This window comes from Pecten maximus, chromosome 10 (assembly GCF_902652985.1).
Source record: "Pecten maximus chromosome 10, xPecMax1.1, whole genome shotgun sequence".
NCBI classification, from domain to species: Eukaryota; Metazoa; Mollusca; class Bivalvia; order Pectinida; family Pectinidae; genus Pecten; species Pecten maximus.
In genome coordinates this window covers 17,017,693-17,032,074 of record NC_047024.1, presented here as the reverse complement: position 1 = coordinate 17,032,074, position 14,382 = coordinate 17,017,693, and the positions used below count along the sequence as shown (strand labels likewise).

Here is a 14,382-nt window from a genome sequence, read left to right as displayed (position 1 = left end):
TCTACTAATTGACAGGAAAGACTCACAAACACCCAAACATCTACTGATTGACAGGAAAGACTCACAAACACCCAAACATCTACTGATTGACAGGAAAGACTCACAAACACCCAAACATCTACTAATTGACAGGAAAGACTCACAAACACCCAAACATCTACTGATTGACAGGAAAGACTCACAAACACCCAAACATCTACTGATTGACAGGAAAGACTCACAAACACCCAAACATCTACTAATTGACAGGAAAGACTCACAAACACCCAAACATCTACTAATTGACAGGAAAGACTCACAAACACCCAAACATCTACTAATTGACAGGAAAGACTCACAAACACCCAAACATCTACTGATTGACAGGAAAGACTCACAAACACCCAAACATCTACTGATTGACAGGAAAGACTCACAAACACCCAAACATCTACTGATTGACAGGAAAGACTCACAAACACCCAAACATCTACTGATTGACAGGAAAGTCTCTCAAACACCCAAACATCTACTGATTGACAGGAAAGTCTCACAAACACCCAAACATCTACTATACTAATTGACAGGAAAGACTCACAAACACCCAAACATCTACTAATTGACAGGAAAGACTCACAAACACCCAAACATCTACTGATTGACAGGAAAGACTCACAAACACCCAAACATCTACTGATTGACAGGAAAGTCTCTCAAACACCCAAACATCTACTGATTGACAGGAAAGTCTCACAAACACCCAAACATCTACTAATTGACAGGAAAGACTCACAAACACCCAAACATCTACTGATTGACAGGAAAGACTCACAAACACCCAAACATCTACTAATTGACAGGAAAGACTCACAAACACCCAAACATATACTAATTGACAGGAAAGACTCACAAACACCCAAACATCTACTGATTGACAGGAAAGACTCACAAACACCCAAACATCTACTGATTGACAGGAAAGACTCACAAACACCCAAACATCTACTGATTGACAGGAAAGACTCACAAACACCCAAACATCTACTGATTGACAGGAAAGACTCACAAACACCCAAACATCTACTAATTGACAGGAAAGACTCACAAACACCCAAACATCTACTGATTGACAGGAAAGACTCACAAACACCCAAACATCTACTGATTGACAGGAAAGACTCACAAACACCCAAACATCTACTGATTGACAGGAAAGACTCACAAACACCCAAACATCTACTGATTGACAGGAAAGACTCACAAACACCCAAACATCTACTGATTGACAGGAAAGTCTCTCAAACACCCAAACATCTACTGATTGACAGGAAAGTCTCACAAACACCCAAACATCTACTATACTAATTGACAGGAAAGACTCACAAACACCCAAACATCTACTAATTGACAGGAAAGACTCACAAACACCCAAACATCTACTGATTGACAGGAAAGACTCACAAACACCCAAACATCTACTGATTGACAGGAAAGACTCACAAACACCCAAACATCTACTGATTGACAGGAAAGACTCACAAACACCCAAACATCTACTAATTGACAGGAAAGACTCACAAACACCCAAACATCTACTGATTGACAGGAAAGACTCACAAACACCCAAACATCTACTAATTGACAGGAAAGACTCACAAACACCCAAACATCTACTATACTAATTGACAGGAAAGACTCACAAACACCCAAACATCTACTGATTGACAGGAAAGACTCACAAACACCCAAACATCTACTAATTGACAGGAAAGTCTCTCAAACACCCAAACATCTACTATACTAATTGACAGGAAAGACTCACAAACACCCAAACATCTACTGATTGACAGGAAAGTCTCACAAACACCCAAACATCTACTAATTGACAGGAAAGACTCACAAACACCCAAACATCTACTGATTGACAGGAAAGTACGTCTCACAAACACCCAAACATCTACTGATTGACAGGAAAGACTCACAAACACCCAAACATCTACTGATTGACAGGAAAGACTCACAAACACCCAAACATCTACTGATTGACAGGAAAGTACGTCTCACAAACACCCAAACATCTACTAATTGACAGGAAAGACTCACAAACACCCAAACATCTACTGATTGACAGGAAAGTCTCTCAAACACCCAAACATCTACTGATTGACAGGAAAGTCTCACAAACACCCAAACATCTACTAATTGACAGGAAAGACTCACAAACACCCAAACATCTACTGATTGACAGGAAAGTCTCTCAAACACCCAAACATCTACTGATTGACAGGAAAGTCTCACAAACACCCAAACATCTACTAATTGACAGGAAAGACTCACAAACACCCAAACATCTACTGATTGACAGGAAAGACTCACAAACACCCAAACATCTACTAATTGACAGGAAAGACTCACAAACACCCAAACATATACTAATTGACAGGAAAGACTCACAAACACCCAAACATCTACTGATTGACAGGAAAGACTCACAAACACCCAAACATCTACTGATTGACAGGAAAGACTCACAAACACCCAAACATCTACTGATTGACAGGAAAGACTCACAAACACCCAAACATCTACTGATTGACAGGAAAGACTCACAAACACCCAAACATCTACTAATTGACAGGAAAGACTCACAAACACCCAAACATCTACTGATTGACAGGAAAGACTCACAAACACCCAAACATCTACTGATTGACAGGAAAGACTCACAAACACCCAAACATCTACTGATTGACAGGAAAGACTCACAAACACCCAAACATCTACTGATTGACAGGAAAGACTCACAAACACCCAAACATCTACTGATTGACAGGAAAGTCTCTCAAACACCCAAACATCTACTGATTGACAGGAAAGTCTCACAAACACCCAAACATCTACTATACTAATTGACAGGAAAGACTCACAAACACCCAAACATCTACTAATTGACAGGAAAGACTCACAAACACCCAAACATCTACTGATTGACAGGAAAGACTCACAAACACCCAAACATCTACTGATTGACAGGAAAGTCTCTCAAACACCCAAACATCTACTGATTGACAGGAAAGTCTCACAAACACCCAAACATCTACTAATTGACAGGAAAGACTCACAAACACCCAAACATCTACTGATTGACAGGAAAGACTCACAAACACCCAAACATCTACTAATTGACAGGAAAGACTCACAAACACCCAAACATATACTAATTGACAGGAAAGACTCACAAACACCCAAACATCTACTGATTGACAGGAAAGACTCACAAACACCCAAACATCTACTGATTGACAGGAAAGACTCACAAACACCCAAACATCTACTGATTGACAGGAAAGACTCACAAACACCCAAACATCTACTGATTGACAGGAAAGACTCACAAACACCCAAACATCTACTAATTGACAGGAAAGACTCACAAACACCCAAACATCTACTGATTGACAGGAAAGACTCACAAACACCCAAACATCTACTAATTGACAGGAAAGACTCACAAACACCCAAACATCTACTATACTAATTGACAGGAAAGACTCACAAACACCCAAACATCTACTGATTGACAGGAAAGACTCACAAACACCCAAACATCTACTAATTGACAGGAAAGTCTCTCAAACACCCAAACATCTACTATACTAATTGACAGGAAAGACTCACAAACACCCAAACATCTACTGATTGACAGGAAAGTCTCACAAACACCCAAACATCTACTAATTGACAGGAAAGACTCACAAACACCCAAACATCTACTGATTGACAGGAAAGTACGTCTCACAAACACCCAAACATCTACTGATTGACAGGAAAGACTCACAAACACCCAAACATCTACTGATTGACAGGAAAGACTCACAAACACCCAAACATCTATTAATTGACAGGAAAGACTCACAAACACCCAAACATCTACTAATTGACAGGAAAGTCTCTCAAACACCCAAACATCTACTGATTGACAGGAAAGACTCACAAACACCCAAACATCTACTAATTGACAGGAAAGTCTCTCAAACACCCAAACATCTACTGATTGACAGGAAAGTCTCTCAAACACCCAAACATCTACTAATTGACAGGAAAGACTCACAAACACCCAAACATCTACTAATTGACAGGAAAGACTCACAAACACCCAAACATCTACTGATTGACAGGAAAGACTCACAAACACCCAAACATCTACTGATTGACAGGAAAGACTCACAAACACCCAAACATCTACTAATTGACAGGAAAGACTCGCAAACACCCAAACATCTACTAATTGACAGGAAAGACTCGCAAACACCCAAACATCTACTAATTGACAGGAAAGACTCACAAACACCCAAACATCTACTAATTGACAGGAAAGACTCACAAACACCCACACATCTACTAATTGACAGGAAAGACTCACAAACACCCAAACATCTACTGATTGACAGGAAAGACTCACAAACACCCAAACATCTACTGATTGACAGGAAAGACTCACAAACACCCAAACATCTACTGATTGACAGGAAAGTACGTCTCACAAACACCCAAACATCTACTAATTGACAGGAAAGACTCACAAACACCCAAACATCTACTAATTGACAGGAAAGACTCACAAACACCCAAACATCTACTGATTGACAGGAAAGACTCACAAACACCCAAACATCTACTAATTGACAGGAAAGACTCACAAACACCCAAACATCTACTAATTGACAGGAAAGTCTCTCAAACACCCAAACATCTACTGATTGACAGGAAAGACTCACAAACACCCAAACATCTACTGATTGACAGGAAAGACTCACAAACACCCAAACATCTACTAATTGACAGGAAAGACTCACAAACACCCAAACATCTACTATACTAATTGACAGGAAAGACTCACAAACACCCAAACATCTACTGATTGACAGGAAAGTCTCACAAACACCCAAACATCTACTATACTAATTGACAGGAAAGACTCACAAACACCCAAACATCTACTGATTGACAGGAAAGTCTCTCAAACACCCAAACATCTACTGATTGACAGGAAAGACTCACAAACACCCAAACATCTACTATACTAATTGACAGGAAAGACTCACAAACACCCAAACATCTACTGATTGACAGGAAAGTCTCACAAACACCCAAACATCTACTATACTAATTGACAGGAAAGACTCACAAACACCCAAACATCTACTGATTGACAGGAAAGTCTCTCAAACACCCAAACATCTACTGATTGACAGGAAAGACTCACAAACACCCAAACATCTACTAATTGACAGGAAAGACTCACAAACACCCAAACATCTACTGATTGACAGGAAAGACTCACAAACACCCAAACATCTACTGATTGACAGGAAAGTCTCACAAACACCCAAACATCTACTGATTGACAGGAAAGACTCACAAACACCCAAACATCTACTGATTGACAGGAAAGACTCACAAACACCCAAACATCTACTATACTAATTGACAGGAAAGACTCACAAACACCCAAACATCTACTGATTGACAGGAAAGACTCACAAACACCCAAATATCTACTAATTGACAGGAAAGACTCACAAACACCCAAACATCTACTAATTGACAGGAAAGACTCACAAACACCCAAACATCTACTAATTGACAGGAAAGACTCACAAACACCCAAAAATCTACTGATTGACAGGAAAGTCTCGCAAACACCCAAACATCTACTAATTGACAGGAAAGTCTCACAAACACCCAAACATCTACTAATTGACAGGAAAGACTCACAAACACCCAAACATCTACTGATTGACAGGAAAGACTCACAAACACCCAAACATCTACTGATTGACAGGAAAGACTCACAAACACCCAAACATCTACTGATTGACAGGAAAGACTCACAAACACCCAAACATCTACTAATTGACAGGAAAGTCTCACAAACACCCAAACATCTACTGATTGACAGGAAAGACTCACAAACACCCAAACATCTACTTATTGACAGGAAAGTCTCACAAACACCCAAACATCTACTGATTGACAGGAAAGTCTCACAAACACCCAAACATCTACTAATTGACAGGAAAGTCTCACAAACACCCAAACATCTACTGATTGACAGGAAAGACTCACAAACACCCAAACATCTACTGATTGACAGGAAAGTCTCACAAACACCCAAACATCTACTAATTGACAGGAAAGACTCACAAACACCCAAACATCTACTAATTGACAGGAAAGTCTCACAAACACCCAAACATCTACTGATTGACAGGAAAGACTCACAAACACCCAAACATCTACTAATTGACAGGAAAGACTCACAAACACCCAAACATCTACTAATTGACAGGAAAGACTCACAAACACCCAAACATCTACTAATTGACAGGAAAGTCTCTCAAACACCCAAACATCTACTTATTGACAGGAAAGACTCACAAACACCCAAACATCTACTGATTGACAGGAAAGACTCACAAACACCCAAACATCTACTGATTGACAGGAAAGTCTCTCAAACACCCAAACATCTACTTATTGACAGGAAAGACTCACAAACACCCAAACATCTACTGATTGACAGGAAAGACTCACAAACACCCAAACATCTACTGATTGACAGGAAAGTCTCACAAACACCCAAACATCTACTAATTGACAGGAAAGACTCACAAACACCCAAACATCTACTAATTGACAGGAAAGACTCACAAACACCCAAACATCTACTGACATCTACTGATTGACAGGAAAGACTCACAAACACCCAAACATCTACTGATTGACAGGAAAGACTCACAAACACCCAAACATCTACTGATTGACAGGAAAGACTCACAAACACCCAAACATCTACTGATTGACAGGAAAGTACGTCTCACAAACACCCGTATATAGTTATGGGTTATATTTACTTTTATTGTGGAATGGCCGAACTAGACTCAGATCCTATGAAAGATTGTTGCTATTTGAGCTTACTTTAAACATAATTGTATATGCTTGCCATTTTTAACAAATTCTACATAAAAAGCACCCAGCTAGGTCAAGAGCTCTTTACAGACCTTTTAATTTTTTATGTATGTTTATTTCAGATGTACCTGTTGTGAACATCTTACAGAACCAATACACCGTAGTGACTGGCAGTACTGCCACACTCGAGTGTACAGTATCAGCTGACCCTACGCACATCTCGGTCTACTGGCAGCGAGTCCAAAATGGGGTTACTGAAAACATCCAAATAGATGGTGTTAATTTTGGAGGCTCCACCACCAGCAGTCCATCCCTTCAAGTGTTTAATGCTAACACAGCTGATCAGGGGGTGTACATCTGTTTCGCAACCAACATTGTTGGCACTGGTCAGAGTGCCCAGACCGTCCTCACAGTTACAGGCAGTAAGTTAATCGACTTTGTTAACTTGAAAGGATTATCATCTTGTCTTGTCTTGTTTTTGTAAAGCAGATATGATAACTATGATACCAACAAATGTTATTCCGTAGTTAGTACGTACGAATCAATAAACTAACATACCTAACCAAGATATGATTATTATTGATCATAAGTAATATATGGAAAGAATATCTGTAATATAATTCACACTAAACAAAAATTAAGATATTATCTATGTAGAAGGTGTTTCACAAAGACATCGGCTTGTAACAATGGCACATTGAAAGATTTTATTATGTAATAGTGTCAAATGTAAGACATCTATAGTTGTTTCGTGTATGGAAATTCTAATGTTTTTAACCTACGTAAAAATCACAAAATGTGGACAAAGCCTTTGTGATATTATAACATTCTGCACAGAGTCTTTATCTTACGAAAAATTACTTTTAAAATAATCAGATTGTACGTACAATAGCAGTACCTAACACATGTGTGTCTTGTATGCACATGTGTGTTGTTTGTAGGTCACCATGACTGATTAAAATGATTAATTAAATAAAGCAGCTCAGTGAGAAAATGTCTTCTGTGGTCACACTATACAATACCCAACATATGTATATCTTCATTGTCGGCTCTACATGAAAGCCTCTCCATAATTGGTACTTAAAAATATAACTTTAACTTAAGATGTTCCCCTTAAAAAACTTTTCCTATTGTATATAATCAAGGGAAATAACTCTTTATTTACAAAGTCAACATAATTCGGAAGTCTGGAAAACTCATGATCTGGACAGTTTGGGCTATAGGAACAAAGGTGTCCAGATTATCGAGGGTCCGTACTGTAATGCCCTTTCAATTAAGTGGGCACAGATGACACATCTACTTCTGTTGATTTCTAGTTGCCTAACACATCAGCGTAAAATTTGATTTTTCAAAATTCTTTTACTTTTCAACTCCAGGTTTACCAGTGGTGGTTATTGGCCAGAATGCCTACTCTGTTGTGACCGGTCAGTCCATCACCCTCACCTGTACTGTCACTGCCACTCCATCTCACACCACTGTGTACTGGCAGCGGATTGATAATGGGGTTGCCACCACACTGACCATTGATGGAGCCAAATACTCTGGATCAGCAGTCAATAGTCCATCCTTGACCATAAATAATGCAGCTGCAAATGACCAGACTGTTTACACCTGCTCAGCAACAAACGCTGTAGGGACCGGCACCAGTGGTCAGACCACACTAACCGTAACAGGATGTAAGTGCACTGGAGTACATTATTGATGCAAAAATCATGTACTGTGGCTCTATTGATTTCTTTAAAACATTTTCTTTTGAAGAAAATTTCTTTAATTCAATAATTTATATATACATATGTCGGGGGAAAAAGTCTTTATCAGTAACTAGTGATACTTAATTGCTTAGAGTTACATGTACAATTTTAATATGTAGTGGAATTGGACTGGGCTGGATGTTGGTGGCTAGGTGTCCCTATAAAGTTGGGAGGACCTAGGTTTGAATCCCTGTCTGGTTATTGTATATTTCCTCTCCTGCTATGGCTTCCAATTAGATATACGTAATAATGGAAGGTAGTTCAGGATCTCATGTGTACAGTATCTTTAGGGTCAAATGCTTTGTTGAAGAACAAGTTTTCCTAAACAGCATGTTGATTCCACAATTTTTAAAAAGGTTATTGCCCTTTCTTCATTTGATTTTATTTTTTGTTGGAGATCTCCTCAGTCTGTTCAAGATTGATATCTTTGAAATTTAAATCATGAATTGATATGAAGTTGTTTTTCTTAGCATGCATTAGTAGTGTTTTGTTTTAATAGTTATTTAGAAAGTTATTCCATGTTTTAATCATCTCTGGAAATATTTCTGACTTTCGTTAAGTCCTTTATTAAAGCTTGGAAGGACTTTTTACCTTGACATTTAGTTATGGTTATACTATACTGGTTATTTGAATTGAATAACAAACAGTTGTTTCATGCCTTATTCAGAGCCAGGAAGCAGTTTTCTATTTGCAACACATAATATCAAAACTGCTGCTGATTTTTTACCATAGTTTGTATTGTTCGGATTTACTCACTTATATAACAATAAAAACATTTTTGGCTGGGAAATGGTCAAAAATTCCTAATTTAAATTTACATGGAGATCGAGGCAGGTAAAAAAAAATTCTTGATATATTTACTTTTGTATAAAAATTGTTGTCTCTCTGATATGGGATAGGTGAAATTATACTGCTCCCTGTGAGGTTAAATTCTGATCTCTTATCTCCATTGTCTTTCTGCAGCTCCTCCTGTACCGGCTGTTGGACAGACTGCTTACAGTGTTATAACTGGCCAGAGCATCACTCTCGAATGTACAGTGACATCCAATCCAACACACACCACTGTCTTCTGGCAGCGCTTCGTCAATGGTCAGGCACAGTCTATCACTGTAGATGGCAACAAGTATTCAGGATCTACAGTCAATTCTCCATCTCTTGTAATCTTCAATGCTGCCAATTCGGACCAGGGATCATACATATGTTTCGCCACCAACATTGTAGGAACAGGACAGAGTAGCCAGACTGTACTTTCAGTGACAGGAAGTAAGTTAAATCACATTACACTATCATGTACAACTTATGCTGTTATTACTAGCTCTCATATAGTCACCAAGTCTGGTATTTAAATTTTTATTGTCTATCCCTCATCTTTAAAACTTAATACAATGGCATTATGTTTTCATTAGAATTGGCTATATTTGAGACTAGAATCTATCTTAAAAGCAAAACATGTATTTTGATTAACATTCAGGAACATACACCACTAAAATCAATACTGGAAAAATAATGTTTTCTGTCTTGAAAACACTTCTTCTTCCAAAGCACTTCATGAATAATGATGAAATTTTGCCCACAGCATTATTATACCCCCACCCCCATTTGATAAAGAGGATTATGTAGTAATTATGTTGTATATGTGACCATCCTGTCCATCTAGTCCTTGATAAACTTGTATACATAATATCTCTTAAATCCCTTGATAGATTTCGTCTATATTTACACCATAATAACACAGCATCATGGTCCAAACCTGATACGATTTTGGTGGTCTTCGGTCCAAATTAAAAGTCTAGGGTCATACTTGAACACGTTTGAAAAACTTCTACAAACTATATATATTTTTTACTGGGAACTTTAGCATGTACTTGTAATGTCATAAAAACAGGTTCCATTGACAGTTCAAAACTTGATCAGAGTTGATATTGTACACTGCGCCATCTGTTTGACAATACAGTTCTTTGTAGGTATACCTGTTGTGTCCATCGCCCAAACCAGCTACACTGCCATTACTGGCCAGTCGGCAGTCCTGGTATGTACTGTGTCTGCTAATCCAACACACACTCAAGTTTTCTGGCAGCGAATCGATAATGGAGTAGCTACAACTATCAATCTAAACAACGTCAACAAGTACAGCGGATCCACAGTCAACAATCCATCACTAACGGTTTTGAATGTTGATGCTAATGACCAAACTCTGTACACCTGTTCTGCCACCAACGCTGTTGGAACAGGAACCAGTGGTCAAACAACATTGACTGTCACTGGATGTATGTACACAATATTTATCTAGCATATTGAATTGTTAACAAACTGTCTTTCTTAGGCATTGTGTTGCGTTCTTTGGTCAAACTTAGTGTTATAAAAGAGTTATTATTGTCAGTAACATTAGTGTAAACATATATATTTGATGCTTACAACCAGAATGTTATAGGAAAAGTTATCTTTCATGTTTTTGGGAAGCATATTTTTAAAGATTTCAATATTTTCATACTCATCGTAACATAGTGAGTGATACATGTATGATATATTTCGCCTATATTTCATTCTTACAGCACCACCGGTTGTGACTGTCGCACAGAATGCCTACAGTGTCATTACTGGGCAGTCTATAACATTGGGCTGTGTCGTTTCTGCCATACCCCAACACACCACTGTCTTCTGGCAACGTGTTGTCAATGGTCAGTCACAGTCTATCACTATCAACAATGCAAAGTACTCCGGCTCCACTGTTTCCTCCCCATCTCTGACGATCAACAATGCTGCAGAAGCTGATGAGGGAGTGTATATTTGTTTTGCCACCAACGTTGTTGCAACTGGACAAAGTACACAGACAACCCTTACCGTCACAGGAAGTGAGTGTGAAAAATCATACTGAATATATTACAGATGCTGTGTCCAGGCCAATGCGTATTAAATGTTCAGAAACAAATGTTAAGAATTAGTTTCAAAAAGTGATGCATTTTGGTTACTGATTGATCCTAAATACCCAAACCTAGAATAGAGTGGTGTCCAGGTAAGACAATGTTAACCAAAATATGGAACCAGAAAGGGATTACCAATGAGAAATACAATGGATACAACATACATGTTTTCCAAACATATTTAGCTTTATTAGCCCTAGTTGTTCAGAATTAAACAATTCAGCTGACCAAAGTTTTATACTAGCTCATCAGATATGAAGGTGGATAATTTGTGCCCTTACCACATGACCTGTCACTTTTACTTTGAGCTCGCATATGATCCAGAAAACGAAGACTTCTAATTAATAAAAAGTCCTCCTAAGATATTAGCTTTCATATGTAGGCTTCTCTTGCTTCATGTGTAGGTTTCCTTTGGTCCCTGTAGTTATGCCCAACTGATTATGAGACTGTTCCTAAAAGCAAAATTGCTGACAGTTGAAGTTTTAAAAAGAATTGCTAGCTGTTTCTAACCCTTGAAAAGATCTCTCTTAGATTTCATATGAAGGCTTCCTTGTTATCAGATCATTAAAGTAGAGAAGAGGTCTGCATGCATACATAGAACTAAATACTACATAGAAATAAAAGATCATTCAATGGCCCCTCGAGACTTATCTTGGATATCTTGTTTAACTTTAATTTTAACTATTTAACAGGACTATATAATAAACAAGAAAAGTTTGTGTTATGCCCCACACCTATTTCCTGGCAGGTGTACAAGGGAGAAGTATCTGGGCCCTAACAAATTTAATTCTTTTGAAGCTGTTCCCGTGGTAACTATTGCACAATCCTCCTACTCTGTCATCACTGGACAGTCCATCACCCTGGGATGTACCGTCAGCGCTGACCCCACACACACACAAGTCTTCTGGCGACGTGTGGTCAATGGTGTGTCAACCCTAATCAACATTGATGGAAACAAATATGTTGGCTCTACTGTCAACTCCCCCAATTTGGTCATATTCAACGCTGCAGCCAGTGATATTACCAGCTATACTTGTTCAGCAACAAATGCTGTGGGAACCGGAACAAGCTCCCCAACCTCCCTCACTGTAACTGGAGGTAAGTAGAATTTTATAGGCACACAGAAGATTTAAAATACTGACATTTACATCATGTGGCCTTTACTGATACTGTGAAATAGAATGTATCAATCTTCTTATCTCCATGTTTATATCTACGTGTTGGAAAATCTGGATAACTTATCCTATATTCTATTTTAAAGTTCACCACAGCACATTGAGGCTTATGGTGGAATAGTTACTAGTTCCTGTATATTGAAGTTTGTGTAGTATTACTGATGATGGTTCGGCCCTTTCAGCTCCCCCTACAGTGACCATTGCCCAGACCAGCTACACCATCACTATTGGAACTACCATCAGTTTAGAATGTTCTGTGACTTCTGACCCTGCTCACACCACTGTCTTCTGGCAGCGTGTCATCAATGGACAGAGTCAGGCTGTCACCATTGACAACTCTAACTTCGGAGGCTCCACTGTCAACTCTCCATCCCTCATTGTCTACAATGCTGACCAAGCAGATGAAGGCACATATATCTGTTTCGCAACAAACTCGGTGGGAACTGGACAGAGTTCTCCAACAGCTCTTGTTGTCACTGGAAGTAAGATATTTCAATTAACAAATTAATTTTTTTTTAATTTTTTTTCATAAATTTTCCTTAACATTACAAACTTCTTGATCCACCTTGCATAGAGATAGGAACATCAGCACTATAATTGTCGTGGAGACTGGCTAGATTTATGTATTTCAGCTTGGTGTGTGATTAAAGCATTTCTGTGTCCTAGGTATCCCTGTGGTCACCGTTCAGCAGACACAGTACTCCATAGTCACTGGGAATGATGTCACCATTCAATGTACAGTGACTGCCGACCCCTCCCACACTGTTGTGTTCTGGGAGAGGATTATTGGAGGAGTAACTACTCAGCTTACCATCGACAATGTCAACTATGCAGGATCACAAGTCAACAGTCCATCCCTAACAGTCCTGTCAGCAACCACTGCTGACACAGGCGTCTATGTCTGCAAAGCTTCAAACACAGTTGGAACTGGCCAAAGTTCAAATGTTCAACTGAGTGTTACTGGAAGTAAGTTAGGCAATTGCAAGCCTCATGCAGGGTGGGGGCTTGTCTATAACAGTATTATACACAGATTGGGTTAATGTATGTTTCCCCTCCTATATAATTTAATGTATGATTCCCCTTCTACATAATTTAATGTATGATTCCCCCTCTGTACAATTTAATGTATGATTCCCCTCTATATAATTTTAATGTATGATTTCTCCTCTATATAATTTAATGTATGATTCCCCTTCTATATAATTTAATGTATGATTCCCCTTCTACATAATTTAATGTATGATTCCCCCTCTGTACAATTTAATGTATGATTCCCCTCTATATAATTTAATGTATGATTTCTCCTCTATATAATTTAATGTATGATTCCCCTTCTACATAATTTAATGTATGATTCCCCCTCTGTACAATTTAATGTATGATTCCCCCTCTATATAATTTAATGTATGATTCCCCTCTATATAATTTAATGTACGATTCCCCCTCCTATATAATTTAATGTATGTTTCCCCTCTATAATTTAATGTATTATCCCCCCTCTATATAATTTAATGTATGTTCCCACTCTATATAATTTAATGTATTATCCCCTCTATATAATTTAATGTATGATTTCTCCTCTAT

At 38.4% G+C, this 14,382-nt stretch overlaps 1 protein-coding gene across 22 annotated transcripts in view; it reads left to right on the top strand.

Moving 5' to 3' along the window:
• Positions 1 to 14,382, top strand: part of LOC117336916 (hemicentin-1-like) — a 160,858-nt gene that overhangs the window by 105,803 nt on the left and 40,673 nt on the right. For all 22 annotated transcript variants that reach the window (XM_033897725.1, XM_033897714.1, XM_033897722.1 and 19 more), the window contains 8 exons: positions 7,074 to 7,373; positions 8,328 to 8,627; positions 9,666 to 9,965; positions 10,667 to 10,969; positions 11,255 to 11,554; positions 12,422 to 12,721; positions 12,981 to 13,280; positions 13,465 to 13,764. In XM_033897725.1, coding sequence (XP_033753616.1) covers positions 7,074 to 7,373; positions 8,328 to 8,627; positions 9,666 to 9,965; positions 10,667 to 10,969; positions 11,255 to 11,554; positions 12,422 to 12,721; positions 12,981 to 13,280; positions 13,465 to 13,764 — 2,403 coding nt within the window. The remainder of the gene's footprint in view (positions 1 to 7,073; positions 7,374 to 8,327; positions 8,628 to 9,665; positions 9,966 to 10,666; positions 10,970 to 11,254; positions 11,555 to 12,421; positions 12,722 to 12,980; positions 13,281 to 13,464; positions 13,765 to 14,382) is intronic.